The following is a 17,913-nucleotide window of genomic DNA, read 5'->3' on the forward strand; positions in this document are numbered from 1 at the left end:
TGAACATATTCATCACTTGGAAGGTGTTTATAGAATTCTATTAGCATCTTTTGCTGTTTACCTTTAAACATGTCATTACATTGCAGATTAATTATTTTCATTTTTAAGATAGATGGAGCTCCTTAATTAATTCCAAATTTAAATAGATTTTTAAATATGGAAGTTTTGATCGACTTGCAGTAAGGTATGAAAGTACTTCTGGGAGTGCCCTGGCTGCATAGTTCCGTTAGTTGGAACATTGTCTTGGTACGCAGAGGTCTCCATTCAGTCCCCAGTCAGGGCACATGTACAAATGGAGTACTGTTTCTGTCTCTCTCCCCCTTCCTCTCTCTTTAAAATCAACAAATAAAACTTAAGCAAATACTGTGGGAGATCTCGCTTAAGGTTTTAACTTTTAAAAGCATTACATTACCTGGGTTGAGTAATGCTAGTTGTCAAAGTGACGTTACCACAGTGTAAGAATCTCACATAAGTACTGTTTTACCTTGTAATTTTAGGTGGAATTCACCAAGAAACATTATAAAGTCCACAGCAAAGAGCTAATTTATAAAGGCATTCAGTGTTTGATATTAGCAGAGGGCAGTTCTTTTCATTCAGAAAAATTCAGTGTCAGCCCTGAGCTTAAAAAAAATTATAAAAACTGACCTGTGATGGCGCAGTGGATAAAGTGTCAACCTGGAAACGCTGAGGTTGCCGGTTCAAAACCCTGGGCTTGCCTGGTCGAGGCACATATGGGAGTTGATGCTTCCTGTTCCTCCCCCTTTCTTTCTCTCTCTCTCTCTCCTCTCTCTATAATGAATAAATAAAATCTAAAAAACAACAACAACAACAAAAATTATAATAAAACTACTGGTGTCAAGCCATTGAACTGATGATTAAGTCCATCATCACAGAGAATTGGGTGCTTATTTGATTCATCCCAACAGAGAATCTAGTATCAATCATTTTTAGTTAATCATGCCACCTTCCTGTTTTTTTAAGTGGAAAGAGATAGGAGGCATAGCAAGACCGAATTAACTGGTCACTTGTTTGTGAAAGCCACAGGGAGACTTGGCTTGGTGATGACAATATTCATTTTGAAATAACTTACATAGTTGTTCATCTCTCTCTTTTTTTTTTTTTTTTGTATTTTTCTGAAGCTGGAAACGGGGAGAGACAGTCAGACAGACTCCCGCATGCGCCCGACCGGGATCCACCCGGCACGCACACCAGGGGCGACACTCTGCCCACTAGGGGGCGATGCTCTGCCCCTCCGGGGCATCGCTCTGCCGCGACCAGAGCCACTCTAGCGCCTGGGGCAGAGGCCAAGGAGCCATCCCCAGCACCCGGACCATCCTTGCTCCAATGGAGCCTCGGCTGTGGGAAGGGAAGTGGGAGACAGAGAGGAAGGAGGGGGTGGGGGTGGAGAAGCAAATGGGCGCTTCTCCTGTGTGCCCTGGCCGGGAATCGAACCTGGGTTCCCCACACGCCAGGCCGACGCTCTACCGCTGAGCCAACCGGCCAGGGCCAGTTGTTCATCTCTTATTCTTTCATCATATTATTAAATTAAAAGATTTAGAAAAAGTTAAATATAAGCATTTAAGAAAATATTTAGGGAATTTTTATGCTTATGTTAATTTCCATGTATATTAAAACTTTATTTTCTCCTGTGAAAAAAAGGAAAAATTTAGAAATTCAAAAGTTATTTACAATATTTAAATATAGAGAAGGGTATTTTTGGATTAAATTTGTAAATTTTTATGTTACCTTAGTGTAATTATATTTTTCTAACTAGAAAAAATTTTGATTGGCTTCTAACTGATCTCATGAATCTATGCTTTATGAGGGGGAAAAACAGTAATGTGCTTATTTAAAAAATATTAGGTGAATTTAAAAGTTTTTAATCCTCTAGAATGTATCTAATGAAATATTTATCATGGTTGTACTTTTTTACACACACACACACACACACACACACACAGGAGAGAACAGTAAAGGACGAGGTTTTATTTTTATTTATTTATTTTTTTAAGGAAGGTTGAGTCAGAAACCTCTTTCAGTATTCAATATGGGTAGTTAAAGTTAAAATACCATAGGGTATAATAGAGAAGTACAAATAACATAATGTAAGGTGTCTCTGGCCTTGTCGCTCAGCTGGTTGGAGCATTGTCCCAATACACCAAGGTTGGTGGGTTCCATCTCCAGTCACGGCACATGTAAGAATCAACCAATGAATGCATGAATAAGTGGAACAACCAATGTTTCTCACTCTCTTTCTCCCCCCACTCCTGCTCTTCTTCCCTCTGTACCTCCTTCTCTCCCCTCTTCCTCCTCCTCTCCCCTCTCTTCCTCCTCCTCCTCTCCTCTCTGTACCTCCTTCTCTCCTCTCTTCCTTCTCTCTCCTGTCTTCCTCCTTCTCTCCCCTCTCTTCTTCCTTCTCTCCCCTCTCTTCCTCCTCCTCCTCTCCTCTCTGTACCTCTTCTCTCTCCTCTTTCTCCTTCTCCTCTCTTCCTCTTTCTCTCTCCTCTTCCTCCTTCTCTCTCCTCTTCCTCCTTCTCTCTCTTCCTCCTTCTCTCTCTTCCTCCTTCTCTCTCCTCTCTTCTTTCTCTCTCCTGTCTTCCTCCTTCTCTCTCCTCTTCCTCCTTCTCTCTCTTCCTCCTTCTCTCTCTTCCTCCTTCTCTCTCCTCTCTTCTTTCTCTCTCCTGTCTTCCTCCTTCTCTCTCCTGTCTTCCTCTTTCTCTCCCCTCTCTTCCTCCTTCTCTCCTCTCTGTACCTCCTTCTCTCCCCTCTGTACCTCCTTCTCTCTCCTCTCTTCCTCCTGCTCTCCTCTTCCTTCTTCTCTCCCCCCTCTTCCTCCTTCTCTCCCCCTTCCTCCTTCTTCCCCTCTCTCCCTCCCTTTCTCTCTCCCTTTTTCTCTATCTTTCAAAACAATAAATAAAATATTGCAAAAGAGTCAATCAAGCATAGAGTATACTTGAGTCATTCCTTCCAACTCCAAGGGTGAACTGGCAAAAATCTCCATTTAACTCTGCATTTCAGGTATAGTTAACCTCAAAATAAGATCCTTCACATACTAATAAGTTCTGTTCCTTTTTGGGCACATAAGCATGATACGGTTAAGGTCTGTTGTTTGGTCCCTGGGGAAGCAACAGGAAGTCATGTAAAGGGTAGACTCTGAAGTCAGACAGATGAGGGATTTGAATCTTAGGTTCACCATTTATTTATTAGCTTTCTGGTCATTAAACAAAATTCCTTAACCTCTCTCAACTGTAGTTTTACTTATAAAATGGGATATAATATCATCTTACATAGTTTTTGTGAAGATTAGAAATAATATATGAAAAGTACCTGGCAGAGTAGGCATTTAGTAAATGATAATATTGTTGATTTAGTGTTGTGCTCATTGTGTCAATTTTCATATGGTAGTAGGTATTTTACAATAGGTAGAAGTAATGGTCTCATAGCACACACTAGGGACTGGATTGGTTATGGGATCAATTTCTGCCATTTTCCCTTGTAGTCATGCCTGCTGTACATGTAATCAAACCTCAATTTCAAACTGTTATCTCTTTCACCATAGGAGTGCGGTTAGTCACCCTCTATGTTGCCTCTGTGAGGTAGTAGTGTGTGCTGCAGAAGGATTGTGGAATATGCTTGAGTAAGGCTTTCCTAAATTGTTTTTATTCTTACAACTACATGGAGCAGGAAATCTTATTAACCCTCATGTTCTTTAGCATAGATACATTAGTGGTAAACCAGCCACAGTGACTACTAACATGCATTCTTTTTCTGCTCTGTTTAAAATCTTAGTCATTCTTCAAATATGCTGAGCTTGTGTTTTTTCAAACCCTTACCATTTTACTTTTCTGATTATTGGAAAAGCGGAATCTCAATAATGTTTGTGTTCATTTCAACAAACATTTTTGGAATATGTGCCAAGCATTGTGCCAGGTACTAAGACTAGGAAGGTGAAAAAACCCAATAATTGCTTTCCACTGATCTATATGGTGGAGTGAGAAGGAAAGATAGACGTGTAAGTATAAATACGAAGATAGTATGAGGAGTGCCATTGCATTATGCAGTCAGAGGGAAGGGGCCCCACATAACAACTATGTTAAGATGAACAAATGCCACAATGACTAATCGATACTTGAAATGTTTTACAGGTTTAATATTTGTGTCATGACTAGTCTGGAGTGTCTTTGTTCATTTAAAATTTTATGCTATTGCAGGTGGTTACCTTTCTAAACACACAGAAAAATCTTAAGTCACTTATTGTTTTGTTTGCTTTGTTCTTTAAGAACAGAAAATGTTCTGATGACAGTTGTATATGAGTTCCCTTTTATTTTTCCTTTGGTGAGAATCCTCGCAAGATGAATAAAAATTGGACATCTCTTCAATGCCAATCACTTTTTTATTCTGGTTAATGGAAGTGTGATCGGCTTGTGGTCGAGCTTGCACAGGGACCAGCCTTGGCTGAGAAAATGAAATCAGATCATTCTGTGGGAATGATGTACTGACTTCAGAAAAGTTCAGCTCTACTAGAATTTTCAGTAACACTAGATTATGATATTTACTCCCATTTATTTTTCCTCCTAAAACATATTTTTTTCTTTTTTTTATTATTAAGTTTAATGCAGTGACATTGATAAATCAGGGTACATATGTTGAGAGAAAACATTTCCAGATTATTTTGACATTTGATTGTGCTGTATACCCCTTCCCCAAACTCAAATTGTCTTCTGTCACTTTCTATCTGGTTTTCTTTGTGCCCCTCCTCTTCCCTCCCCCTCTCTCCTTTCTCGCCCCATCCCCCCGTTGCCATCACATTCTTGTTCATGTCTCTGAGTCTCATTTTTATGTCCCATCTATATATGGATTCATATAGTTCTTAGTTTTTTCTGATTTACTTATTTCACTGTGTATAATGTTATCAAGGTCCATCCATGTTATTGTAAATGATCCGATGTCATCATTTCTTATGGCTGAGTAGTATTCCATAGTATATATGTACCAAAGCTTTTTAATCCACTCGTCCTCTGACAGACACTTGGGCTGTTTTCAGATCTTCGCTATTGTGAACAATGCTGCCACAAACTGGGGGTGCATTTCTCCTTTTGGAGCCGTTCTATGGTGTTCTTGGGGTATATTCCTAAAAGTGGGATAGCTGGGTCAAAAGGCAGGTCGATTTTCAATTTTTTGAGGGATCTCCATACTGTTTTCCACAGTGGCTGCACCAGTCTGCATTCACACCAGCAGTGCAGGAGGGTTCCCTTTTCTCCACATCCTCGCCAGCACTTATTCTGTGTTGTTTTGTTGATGAGCGCCATTCTGGCTGGTGTGAGGTGATATCTCATTGTGGTTTTAATTTACATTTCTCTAATGATTAGTGATGTTGAGCATTTTTTCATATGCCTATTGGCCATCTGTATGTTCTCTTTGGAGAAGTGTCTATTCATTTCTTTTTCCCATTTTTTGATTGGACTGTTTGTCTTCCTGGTGTTGAGATTTACAAGTTCTTTATAACTTTTGGTTATTAACCCCTTATCAGATGTATTGTCAAATATGTTCTCCCATTGTGTAGTTTGTCTTTTTATTCTGTTCTTATTGTCTTTAGCTGTGCAAAAGCTTTTTAGTTTGATATAGTCCCATTTGTTTATCCTGTCTCTTATTTCACTTCCCTGTGGAGATAAATCAGCAAATATATTGCTCTGAGAGATGTCGGAGAGCTTACTGCCTATGTTTTCTTCTAAGATGCTTATGGTTTCACGGCCTACATTTAAGTCTTTTATCCATTTTGAGTTTATTTTTGTGAGTGGCGTAAGCTGGTGATCTAGTTTCATTTTTTTGCAGGTAGCTGTCAAGTTTTCCCAACACCATTTGTTAAAGAGGCTGTCTTTACTCCATTGTATTTCCTTACCTCCTTTGTCAAATATCAGTTGTCCATACAGCTGTGGGTTTATTTCTGGGTTCTCTGTTCTGTTCCATTGATCTATATGCCTGTTCTTATGGCAGTACCAAGCTGTTTTGAGTACAATGGCCTTGTAGTATAACTTGATATCAGGAAGTGTGATACCTCCCACTTTATTCTTCTTTTTTAAGATTGCTGAGGCTATTCGTGTTCTTTTTTGGTTCCATATAAATTTTTGGAATATGTGTTCTATATCTATGAAGTATGTCATTGGTACTTTAATCAGTATTTCATTGAATTTATAGATTGCTTTGGGTAATATAGACATTTTAATGATGTTTATTCTTCCTAATCATGAGCACGATATATGCTTCCACTTGTTTGTATCTTCTTTGATTTCTTTTATCAATGCTTTGTAATTTTCCGAGTACAAGTCTTTAGTCTCCTTGGTTAAGTTTACTCCTAGGTACTTTATTTTTTTGGTTGTAATAGTGAAGGGGATTGTTTCCTTAATTTCTCTTTCTGACCGTTCATTGTTGGCATATAAAAATGCCTCTGATTTCTGACTATTGATTTTATATCCTGCCACTTTGCTGAATTTATTTATCAGGTCCAGTAGTTTTTTGACAAAGACTTTAGGGTTTTCTATATACAATATCATATCATCTGCAAATAATGATAGTTTTACTTCTTCTTTTCCAACTTGAATTCCTTTTATTTCTTCTTCTTGTCTGATTGCTGTGGCTAGAACTTCCACGACTATGTTAAATAAGAGTGGTGAAAGGGGGCACCCCGGCCTTGTTCCTGATCTTAAGGGGATTGCTTTTAATTTTTTCCCATTGAGTATGATGTTGGCTGTGGGTTTCTCATAGATGGCTTTTATCATGTTGAGGTATGTTCCCTGTATTCCCACTTTGCTGAGAGTTTTGATCATGAATGCGTGCTGGATTTTATCAAATGCTTTTTCTGCATCTATTGAAATTATCATATGGTATTTCCCCTTCTTTTTGTTTATGTGATGAATCACATTGATTGATTTACGAATGTTGTACTAGCCTTGCCTCCCCAGAATAAATCCCACTTGATCATGGTGTATGATTTTTTCCATATATTGTTGGATCAGGTTTGCTAATATTTTGTTGAATTTTAGCATATATATTCATTAGAGATATTGGCCTATCTTTTTCTTTCTTTGTGTTGTCTTTGCCTGGTTTTGGAATCAGAATTATGCTCGCCTCATAAAAGGAGCTTAGAAGTCTTCCTTCCTCTTGAATTTTTTGAAATAGTTTAAGAAGGATAGGAGTTAGTTCTTCTTTGAATATTTGGTAGAATTCAGTTGTGAAGCCATCAGGCCCCGGACTTTTCTTTGTTGGGAGTTTTTGATAACTGTTTCGATCTCATTTGGTGTAATTGGTCTGTTTAGGTTTTTTGATTCTTCCAGATCGATTTTTGGAAGATAGTATGTTTCAAGAAATTTGTCCATTTCATCTAGGTTGTCTAGATTTTTGGCATACAGTTCTTCATAGTATTTTCTTACAATATTTTGTATTTCTCTTATGTCAGTTTTTATTTCTCCTCTCTCATTTCTAATTTTATTTGAGTCCTCTCTCTCTTTTTCTTGGTGATTCTAGTTAAAGGTTCATCAATCTTGTTTATCTTTTCAAAGAACCAGCTCCTAGTTTCATTGATCCTCTGTATTGTTTCTTTAGCCTCTATGTCATTTATTTCTTCTCTGATCTTTATTATTTCCTTCCTTCTACTACATTTGGGCTTTACTTGCTGTTCTTTTTCTAGTTCTTTTAGAAGCAGGGTTAAGTTGTTTATTTGAGCTTTTTCTAGCTTCTTAAAGTGTGCCTGTCATGCTATGAATTTCCCTCTCAGTACTGCTTTTGCTGTGTCCCATAAATTTTGAGTTGTTGTATGCTCATTGTCATTCGTTTCTAGGAATTTTTTTATTTTTTCTTTGATCTCATTCTTAATCCATTCATTATTTAACTACCTGCTATTTAGTTTCCATGTGTTTGAGAATTTTTGAGCTTTTCTGTTGTGGTTCATTTCTAGTTTTATTCCGTTGTGATTGGAGAAAGTGCTTGATATGATTTCAATCTTCTTAAATTTGTTAAGACCACTTTTATGCCCTAACATGTGGTCTATCCTAGAGAATGTACCATGAGCACTTGAAAAGAATGTATATTCTGCTGCTTTAGGGTGAAAGGTTCTGAAGATATCTATTAAATTGAGTTGATCTAGTGTGTCCAATAGGTCTGCTGTTTCTTTGTTAATTTTCTTTCTTGAGGATCTATCTAGTGATGTTAGTGGGGTATTGAAATCCCCTACTATTATAGTATTGCTGTTCATCTCGCCCTTTAAATCCATCAATGTCTGCTTTATATATTTAGGTGCTCCTATATTAGGTGCATAGATATTTATAATAGTTATATCTTCCTGTTGGATTACTCCCTTTATCATTATGTAGTGGCCTTCTTTATCTCTTACTATATCCTTTATTTTAAAGTCCACTTTGTCTGATATAAGTATTGCTACCCCAGCTTTTTTTTCATTTCCATTTGCATGAAATGTTTTTTTCCATCCTTTTACTTTCAATCTATGTGTATCTTTTGTTCTAAGGTGTGTCTCTTGTAGACAGCATATGTACGGGTCCTGTTTTCTTATCCACGCAGCTACCCTATGTCTTTTGATTGGATCATTTAATCCATTTATATTTAAGGTTGTTATTGGTATGTAGTTGTTTATTGCCATTTTATTCTTTAAAGCTGTATTCCTTTTTTGCTATATTTTTTTCCCACTTTGATCTGTTTACAACAGGCCCCTTAATATTTCCTGCAGCATTGGTTTAGTTGTAATGAATTCCTTGAGTTGTTTTTTGTCTGGGAAGCTTTTTATTTCTCCTTCGATTTTAAACAATAGCCTTGCTGGGTAAAGTAGTCTTGGTTGTAGACTCTTGTTCTGCATTACTTTGAATATTTCTTGCCATTCCCTTCTGGCCTCAAGTGTTTCCGTTGAGAAGTCGGATGTCATCCTTATGGGGGCTCCTTTGTAGGTGATAGTCTTTTTTTCTCTAGCAGCTTTTAATATTTTCTCTTTATCACTTAGCTTTGGTATTTTAATTATGATGTGTCTTGGTATAGGTTTCTTTTTGTTTCTTTTTAATGGAGTCCTCTGTGCTTCTTGAACTTGTAAGAGTTTCTTCTGCATTAATTTAGGGAAGTTTTCAGCTATGATATGCTTGAACAAAGTCTCTATCCCTTGTTCTTTTTCTTCTTCTTCAGGAACCCCTATGATGCGGATGTTATTTCTCTCCATGTTGTCACAGAGCTCTCTAAGAATTTCCTCAGACTTTTTGAGTCTCTTTTCTTTTTTCTTCTCTGCTTTCATGCCTTCCTTCCAGTTGTCCTCCAACTTGCTGATTCGATCCTCAGCTCTATCTATCCTGTTTTTAATTCCTTCCATTGTGGCCTTTATTTCTGATATTGTATTTATCATCTCCGACTGATTCTTTTTTATCCTTGCTATTTCTTTATTTAGGTGTTCATAATGACCATCCATTGTTGTTCTAAGATCCCTAAGCATCCTTACAATCATTATTTTGAACTCCGCATCTGGAAGTTTGATTATTTCCATATCACTCAGTTCATCTCCTGAAGGTGTCTCTTGTGGTTTCATTTGGATTGCACTTTTTTTGTCTTTTCATTATGTCTGTGTTTGGGTGTTTTGCTTATAGAGCTGGTTGAATCTAGGCTTGGTGTTGTCTGCCTCCAGTTTTCAGTTGTGTTATTTCTAGGTCTTCTTGGGTTTCTAACAGCTATTATTTTAATCCACTTTCGGATTTGGGCAGCTTTGAAGTCTTGATTTGTTTGTTTTCTTAACAGGTGATAGTCTTGTTAACTGATCTCAGCAGGGGGCTTCCTTGAAACTGTATCCAGGAATGCGATGGGTGTAACCTGAGACTCTGAAGGCCTCTTCGACCAACTAATCTCTCTGTGTGCAGGGTGTTTTCTCAGCTTCAGTAGGGGGAGGTGTATCTCAGATCTCCATGGAGACCTGAGTAACTGCTCCTCCTCCCCACTTCTTGTTTTCAGCTGTGTCTTGTTGCACTGATTGGAGCTGGAGAGATGTCTGGAGATCTCTGATCCGGAAGCAATTCAGTACTGTTTTGTGGGGAAGGATCAGTCCCTCTTCCAGTTATGGCCGCCTCCAGCATGAATGAGTCAGCTTTTTTTTAGGTCGTCTCCTGCATTCCTTAGCCCCTCACAGTCTGTCCCTCTCTCTTTCCTTTCCACTTGGGAGATAAGCTGGTCTTTTCAACACACCTTGCTCCCTGGTTGCCAGGCAAGTGGCTGTGAGCACTATTTCTGCTCTTTTCTCTGGGGTGAGATCCCCTCTGGGCTCTCAACCTCACCACCCCCCCTCTGTTCCTGTAAGCAGGGGAGATTCAGGTACTCCCTACCAGGTTTGTTGTGGCTTCTTCTTTGCTCCTTGGTTTTTGAGAACTGTTCTTGTAGTCCAGAGTTGGTTTTTCACGTTGATTTTTCTTAAATTGATTTGTATTCCAGTTTGGTGGTAAGAGCTGGGCATCTGTGCATCCGCCTACTCTGCTGCCATCTTCAGGTCCCCTAAAACATATTTTTTAAAGTAACATTTTCATTGAATTTACATTGACAAGGTTCATTTCAAATAAAGCAATTTTAGTCATTGGGCAGGTATTGGGTGTGTAACAATAGTAATTACTGTTTTCTTTGCAGTGGTGGCTCTGTATATAATTTGTATACAGATGAGGATGAAGAAGTTGAGCCTTCTCCTTCTGGGCAGCAGATAATTGAAAATTCAATAACTATGAATAAGATGAAGCTCCTGAAGACCAAGATGGAACACATGAATCTCAGCAAAAAGGTGAAGCTGTCGGTCCTTGGCCACATCTTTCTCGACTGTATCCCTGCAGGGTTCACAGTATTGAGGTCTACTGGCAATTGTGTAAAGATTATTTATTAGTTTGTTTACTTATTTATTTTTAAGTGAGAGATGGGAGATAGTAAAACAGACTCCTGCATGTTCCCCGACCAGGATCCACCCAAAAACCCCTGTCAAATCAACCGAGCTATCCTCAGCGCCCAGGGCTGACACTTGTACCAATTGAGCTGCTGGTTGCAGGAGGAAAAGAGGGAGAGAAGGGGGAGAGGGAGGGGAAGAGAAGCAGATGGTTGCTTCTCATATGTGCTCTGACCAGGGATTGAACCCGGGATGTCCATACACAGGGCCAACACTCAGCTACATTAGATATTGTCAGTTTTCCAATGTGATTCTAAAGTTATTGAACCAGTTTACATTCTGTCCCATAATGAATGAGACTTGCAGTTGTCATGAATTCTTACCAGTATTTGGTGTAGTCATTTTTTAATTTTTTGTCATTCTGTAAAACACTGTGGCTTTTTGTTGTGTTTTTTTTTAATATAAGTAAATTTTTATTTTAATGGGGTGACATCAGTAAATCAGGGTACATATATTCAAAGAAAACATGTCCAGGTTATCTTGTCATTCAATTCTGTTGCATACCCATCACCCAAAGTCAGATTGTCCTCCATCACCTTTTATCTAGTTTTCTTTGTGCCCCTCCCCCACCCCCTCTTCCTCTCCCTCCTTCCCTCCCCCTGCCCCCCATAACCACCACACTCTTGTCCATGTCTCTTAGTCTCGTTTTTATGTCCCACCAATGTATGGAATCCTGCAGTTCTTGTTTTTTTCTGATTTACTTATTTCACTCAGTATAATGTCATCAAGATCCCACCATTTTGTTGTAAGTGATCCGATGTCCTCATTTCTTATGGCTGAATAGTATACCATGGTGTATATGTGCCACATCTTCTTTATCCAGTCTTCTATTTTTTTTTACAGTGATTAAAGCTTTTAAGCAAAGTCTTGGCCAATACAGGACACTGTGGTTTTAATTTGCATTTCTCTAATGAAATTGAGCACTCTTCATATGATTATTAGGTATTTGGATATTATTTTGGTAAAATGCCTTTTCAAATATTACCCATTTTTCTGTTGAGTTGTATGTTTCTTTGTTTTGTTTTGTTTTAATTCAGTGAGAGAAGGAGAGGAAGAGGCAGACTCCCACGTGTGCCCTGACCAGATCCACCTGGCAAGCCCACTAAGGGGCTATTCTCCCTATCTTGGGCATTGCTCCATTGCTCAGCAACTGAGCTCTTCGTGGCCCCTGAGGTGGAGGCCATGGAGCCATCCTCAGCACCCAGGGGCCAACTCACTCCAATCAAGCCACGGCTGCTGAAGGGGAAGAGAGAGAGAAGCGAGAAGGGGGAGGGATGAAAAAGCAGATGGGCACTTCTCCTGTGTGCCCTGACTGGGAATCAAACCCAGGACATCCACACACTGGACCAATACTCTACCATTTAGCCAACTGGCCAGGGCTGTATGGTCTTTGCTTATTGATTTTTTTTGAGATCTTTATATATTCTGAATATAAGTCCTTTGTCATATATATATGTATACACATATACAGCATACATGTATATACATGTGTATCACCCCTCTATTACTTGCCTTTTCACTCTATTAGTAACTTATCCCCCTTTAATGTACAGCTTGAGTATACATTAATGTATACTCATGTGGGTACAACCCACATTAAAATATACCTTTCTTGCCTGACTAGGCGGTGGCACAGTGGATAGAGCTTCGGACTGGGATGTGGAGAACCCAGGTTCGAGACCCCGAGGTTGCCAACTTGAGCGTGGGCTCATCTGGTTTGAGCAAAGCTCACCAGCTTGAACCCAAGGTTGCTGGCTCGAGCAAGGGGTCACTCAGTCTGCTGTAGCCCCCGGTCAAGGCACATATGAGGAATCAATCAATGAACAACTAAGGAGCCGCAACTTAGAATTGATGTTTCTCATCTCTCTCTGTTCCTGTCTGTCTGTCCCTCTCTCTGACTCTCTCTCTGTCTCTGCCACAAAAATAAATAGATAAATAAAATAGACCTTTCTCATCAGTTTTCCTTATAATCTTTCCCAGTCAATACCTACCTTTTCCCCAGTCCCAGACATAAATACTGTTCTTATATATAGTATTTGTCACTATGAATTAGTTTTGCCTCTTCTTGAACATTGTATAAATTAAATCATATATTCTTTCTCTTTTTTTGGTCTGGTTTCTTTTGCTCAACATAATACTTTTGTGACTCTTTGTGTAAGCATCAGTTCACCCTTTTTACTGTTGTGCACCATTCCACTGTATGACTAGACTTCAGTTTGCTTCTCCTTTTGACAGACATTTGGGTTTCTACTTTTTGGCTTTCAACAATAAAGCTGCTTTGAACATATTCTTTCCTTTTAAATCTGATTTTATTCAAATTTATGAATTTTGTCTATCTCCTTTAACACCTATCAGTCTAATTCATTTTTTTTTCATTGCTGTTTAGTATTATATGCATAAACTACAGTCCTCTTTTCCATTCCATAACTGAACAAGAGTAATGTCATATTCATGTTCTGTAATTAAGCAAGTTCAGAATATTTTGTACATTTCTCCTATGTATGAGTGTGAGGGTGTGTTTTAGAGTTAAATGGACTTGAAATTTCTGCATCACAGGGAATGTATGTCTTCAACTCTATGAGATCCTGTACAGTTGCTTCTGGAAGTGACTGTATCATTTCGGACTCTCAGAAGGAACCCTGGCCCCTACATCTGCCTTAATATATATATTAATATTTTTTATTGTTGATTGTGTTGTGTGCCCATAATTCAAAGTCAAATTATTTTCTGTCACCATATATTTGTCCTTCTTTACTCCCCTTCTCTCCTCCCTCAGGAACCACTTCACTTTTATCTATGTCCATGAGTCTCATATTTTTATCCCACCTATGTGTGAAATCATATAGTTCTCAGTTATTTCTTATTTACTTATTTCACTCAGTATAATGTTCTCAAGGTCCATCCATGTTGTCATTAATGGCCCTGTGTCATTTCTTATGGCTGAGTAGTATTCCACTGTATATATGTACCACATTTTCTTTACTCAGTCCTCTAATTTTTTTTGATTAATTTTAATGGGGTGACATTGATAAATCAGGGTACATATGTTCAGAGAAAACATCTCTAGGTTATTTTGACTTTTGATTATGCTGCATTCCCATCACCCAAAGTCTTAATTTTCTTCCATCACCTTCTAACTGGTTTTCTTTGTGCCCCTCCCCTTCCCCAACCCCCTCCTTCTCCTCCCCCCCACCATGTAACCTCCACACTCTTGTCCATGTCTCTGAGTCTCATTTTGAAGTTCCACCTATGTATGGAATCATATAGTTCTTAGTTTTTTCTGATTTAGTTATTTTGCTCAGTATAATGTTATCAAGGTCCATCCATGTTGTTGTAAATGATCCAATGTCATCATTTCTTATGGCTGAGTAGTATTCCATAGTATATATGTACCAAAGCTTTTTAATCTACTCGTCCACTGACGGACACTTGGGCTGTTTCCAGATCTTCGCTATTGTGAACAATGCTGCCATAAACATAGGGGTGCATTTCTTCTTTTCAAACAGTGCTATGGTGTTCTTGGGGTATATTCCTAAAAGTGGGATAGCTGGGTCAAAAGGCAGTTCGATTTTTAATTTTTTGAGGAATCTCCATACTGCTTTCCACAGTGGCTGCACCAGTGCAATCCCAGCAATGCAGGAGGGTTCCCTTTTCTCCACATACTCGCCAGCATCTATTCTCTGTTGTTTTGTTGATGAGCGCCATTCTGACTGGTGTGAGGTGATACCTCATTGTGGTTTTAATTTGCATTTCTCTAATGATTAGTGATGTTGAGCCTTTTTTCATATGCCTATTGCCATCTGTATGTTCTCTTTGGAGAAGTGTCTATTCATCTCTTTTGCCTAATTTTGGATTGGATTGTTTGTCTTCCTGGTATTAAGTTTTACAAGTTCTTTATAAATTTCGGTTATTAACCCCTTATCAGATGCATTGTGAAATATATTCTCCCATTGTACAGTTTGTCTTTTTATTCTGTTCTTATTGTCTTTAGCTGTGCAGAAGCTTTTTAGTTTGATATAGTCCCATTTGTTTATCCTGTCTTTTATTTCACTTGCCTGTGGAGACAAATCGGCAAATATATTGCTGCGAGAGATGTCAGAGAGCTTACTGCCTATGTTTTCTTCTAAGATGCTTATGGTTTCACGGCTTACATTTATGTCTTTTATCCATTTTGAGTTTATTTTTGTGGATGGTGTACATTGGTGGTCTAGTTTCATTTTTTTGCAGGTAGCTGTCCAATTTTCCCAACATTTGTTGAAGAGGCTGTCTTTACTACAATGTATGCTCTTACATCCTTTGTCAAATATCAGTTGTGCATAAAAGTGTGCGTTTATTTCTGGGTTCTCAGTTCTGTTCCATTGATCTATATGCCTGTTCTTATGCCAGTAACAAGCTGTTTTGAGTACAATGGCCTTATAATATAACTTGATATCCGGAAGTGTGATATCTCCCGCCTTATTCTTCCTTTTCAAGATTGCTGAGGCTATTCGTGTTTTCTTTTAGTTCCATATAAATTTTTGGAATATGTGTTCTATATCTTTGAAGAAAGTCATTGGTATTTTAATCAGTATTGCATTGAATTTATAAATTGCTTTGGGTAATATAGACATATTAATGATGTTTATTCTTCCTAACCATGAGCACGATATATGCTTCCACTTGTTTGTATCTTCCCTGATTTCTTTTATCAATGTTTTATAATTTTCCGAGTACAAGTCTTTAATCTCCCTGGTTAAATTTATTCCTAGGTACTTTATTTTTTTGGTTGTAATAGTGAAGGGGATTGATTTCTTAATTTCTCTTTCTAAGAATTCATTGTTAGTGTATAAAAATATCTCTGATTTCTGAGTATTAATTTTATATCCTGCCACCTTGCTGAATTCATTTATCAGGTCTAGTAGTTTTTTGACAAAGACTTTAGGGTTTTCTGTATACAATATCATATCATCTGCAAATAATGATAGTTTTACTTGTTCTTTCCCAATTTGGATGCCTTTTATTTCTTTTTCTTGTGTGATTGCTGTGGCTAGGAATTCCAGAGCTATGTTGAATAAGAGTGGTGAAAGGGGGCACCCCGGCCTTGTTCCTGATCTTAAGGGGATTGCTTTTAATTTTTGCCCATTGAGTATGATGTTGGCTGTATGTTTGTCATAGATGGCCTTTATCATGTTGAGGTATGTTCCCTGTATTCCCACTTTGCTGAGAGTTTTGATCATGAATGCGTGCTGGATTTTATCAAATGCTTTTTCTGCATCTATTGAAATTATCATGTGGTTTTTCTCCTTCCTTTTGTTTATGTGATGAATCACATTGATTGATTTATGAATATTGTACCAGCTTTGCCTCCCCAGAATAAATCACACTTGATCATGTTGTATGATTTTTTTTCATATATTGCTGGATCCGGTTTGCTAATGTTTTGTTGAGGATTTTAGCATCTAAATTCATCAGAGATATTGCCTATAATTTTCTTTCTTTGTGTTGTCTTTGCCTATTCAGTCATCTATTGAGGGACACTTAGGTTGTTTCCATGTTTTGGCCACTGTGAACAAACAATGCTGTGATGAACATGGGGCTACATGTGTCTTTTTGTGTACCAGTGTTCTCTTGTTTTCTTGGTATATACCCAGTAGAGGGATTGCTCTATCGTATGGTAGTTCTATTTTTAATTTTTTGAGGAACCACCATACTTTCTTCCATAATGGTTGTACTACTCTACATACCCACCAACAGTAAACAAGGGTTCCTTTTTCACCACAGCCTCTCCAACATTTGCTATTACCTGTCTTGTTGATAATAGCTAATCTAACAGGTGTGTGGTGGTATCTCATTGTAGTTTTTATTTGCATTTCTCTAATAGCTAGTGAAGATGAGCATCTTTTCATATATCTGTTGGCCATTTGTATGTCTTCGTGGGAGCAGTGTCTGTTTACGTCCTTTCCCATTTTTTTTTAACTGAATTGTTTGCTTGTTTGTTGCTGAGCTTTTTGAGTTCTTTATATATTTTGGATATTAACCCCTATTGGAGCTGTTGTTTGTGAATATCAACTCCCATTTGTTGGCTGCCTTTTTGTTTATGTTTTGATTTTTTGTGTAATTCTTATTTACTTGAATAAATATTAACAGTTGTTTGCAGACAAAAGTGAGGATTGTATGTAGCAAAGTAAATTATTTCAAGAGCATCTTCTTTCTGTACAGTGAAATGCAGTTTTTTAAATCAGTGGCACTCTTTTATGAAGGTTGTGGTTGGTGTGTGTTATGATTTTGTGATTCTTTTGTGTCTATAGCATTCTTTCAGTTTCTTGCTGCCTTCCTTACCTTCACTGTAAAGTACTTCACAAGTGCCTTTTCCTTCCAACTTACCTTCTCTTTCTACAGAAGTGGTGCCTTCTTAAAGCTATCTTCTTGGGTCTTGAACAGTTTTAAGTACCTTGCTTTTTATTTTCTAGTAGCCTGTGTTTTAATATTCTAGATCTTAAACCTGCTGCTTTCTATATTATTCATAATCAAGGGGGATTTTCTTTTTGGGGGGGTTGTTTGGCATTTGCCCTATCAACCCTAGGTTATCTACACCTCTTTTTTTCCTCTCTTCTCTTCCCTTCCCTTGATCCATCCCTCCCTCCTTCCCTTCCTTCCTTCCTTCCTTCGCACTGTTGCTTGCTTCTCACCGTAAGTATAGGCTTTGCAGATGAGTTTCCTGGATTTGAGTATTTTCCTACTTACAGATACTTTTAATTTTATCTTTCAGTTTTGATAAAGGCATGGATAATGGGTGATTATATTTGCTTATGTTGTTGATCTCTATGGTTTTTTTGAGAATTTATGCAGAAATTTAGATTTGGGCAACCACCATTAATCTCTGCAGCCCAGAAGTTATCACCTTCAATTTTAAAGAACATTTTTGCTGATTTGCTGACACAAAATTGCTGATGGGCATGACATTGGCCCTAGGATAA

At 38.0% G+C, this 17,913-nt stretch overlaps 1 protein-coding gene across 5 annotated transcripts in view; it reads left to right on the top strand.

The window, feature by feature from the left end:
- The window catches only part of ZFAND4 (zinc finger AN1-type containing 4), a 107,354-nt gene that overhangs the window by 62,209 nt on the left and 27,232 nt on the right, over positions 1 to 17,913 (top strand). For all 5 annotated transcript variants that reach the window (XM_066243817.1, XM_066243818.1, XM_066243820.1 and 2 more), the window contains one exon: positions 10,654 to 10,801. In XM_066243817.1, the coding sequence (XP_066099914.1) occupies positions 10,654 to 10,801 (148 nt within the window). The remainder of the gene's footprint in view (positions 1 to 10,653; positions 10,802 to 17,913) is intronic.

The sequence above is a fragment of the Saccopteryx bilineata genome, chromosome 9 (assembly GCF_036850765.1).
Source record: "Saccopteryx bilineata isolate mSacBil1 chromosome 9, mSacBil1_pri_phased_curated, whole genome shotgun sequence".
Classification (NCBI taxonomy): Eukaryota; Metazoa; Chordata; class Mammalia; order Chiroptera; family Emballonuridae; genus Saccopteryx; species Saccopteryx bilineata.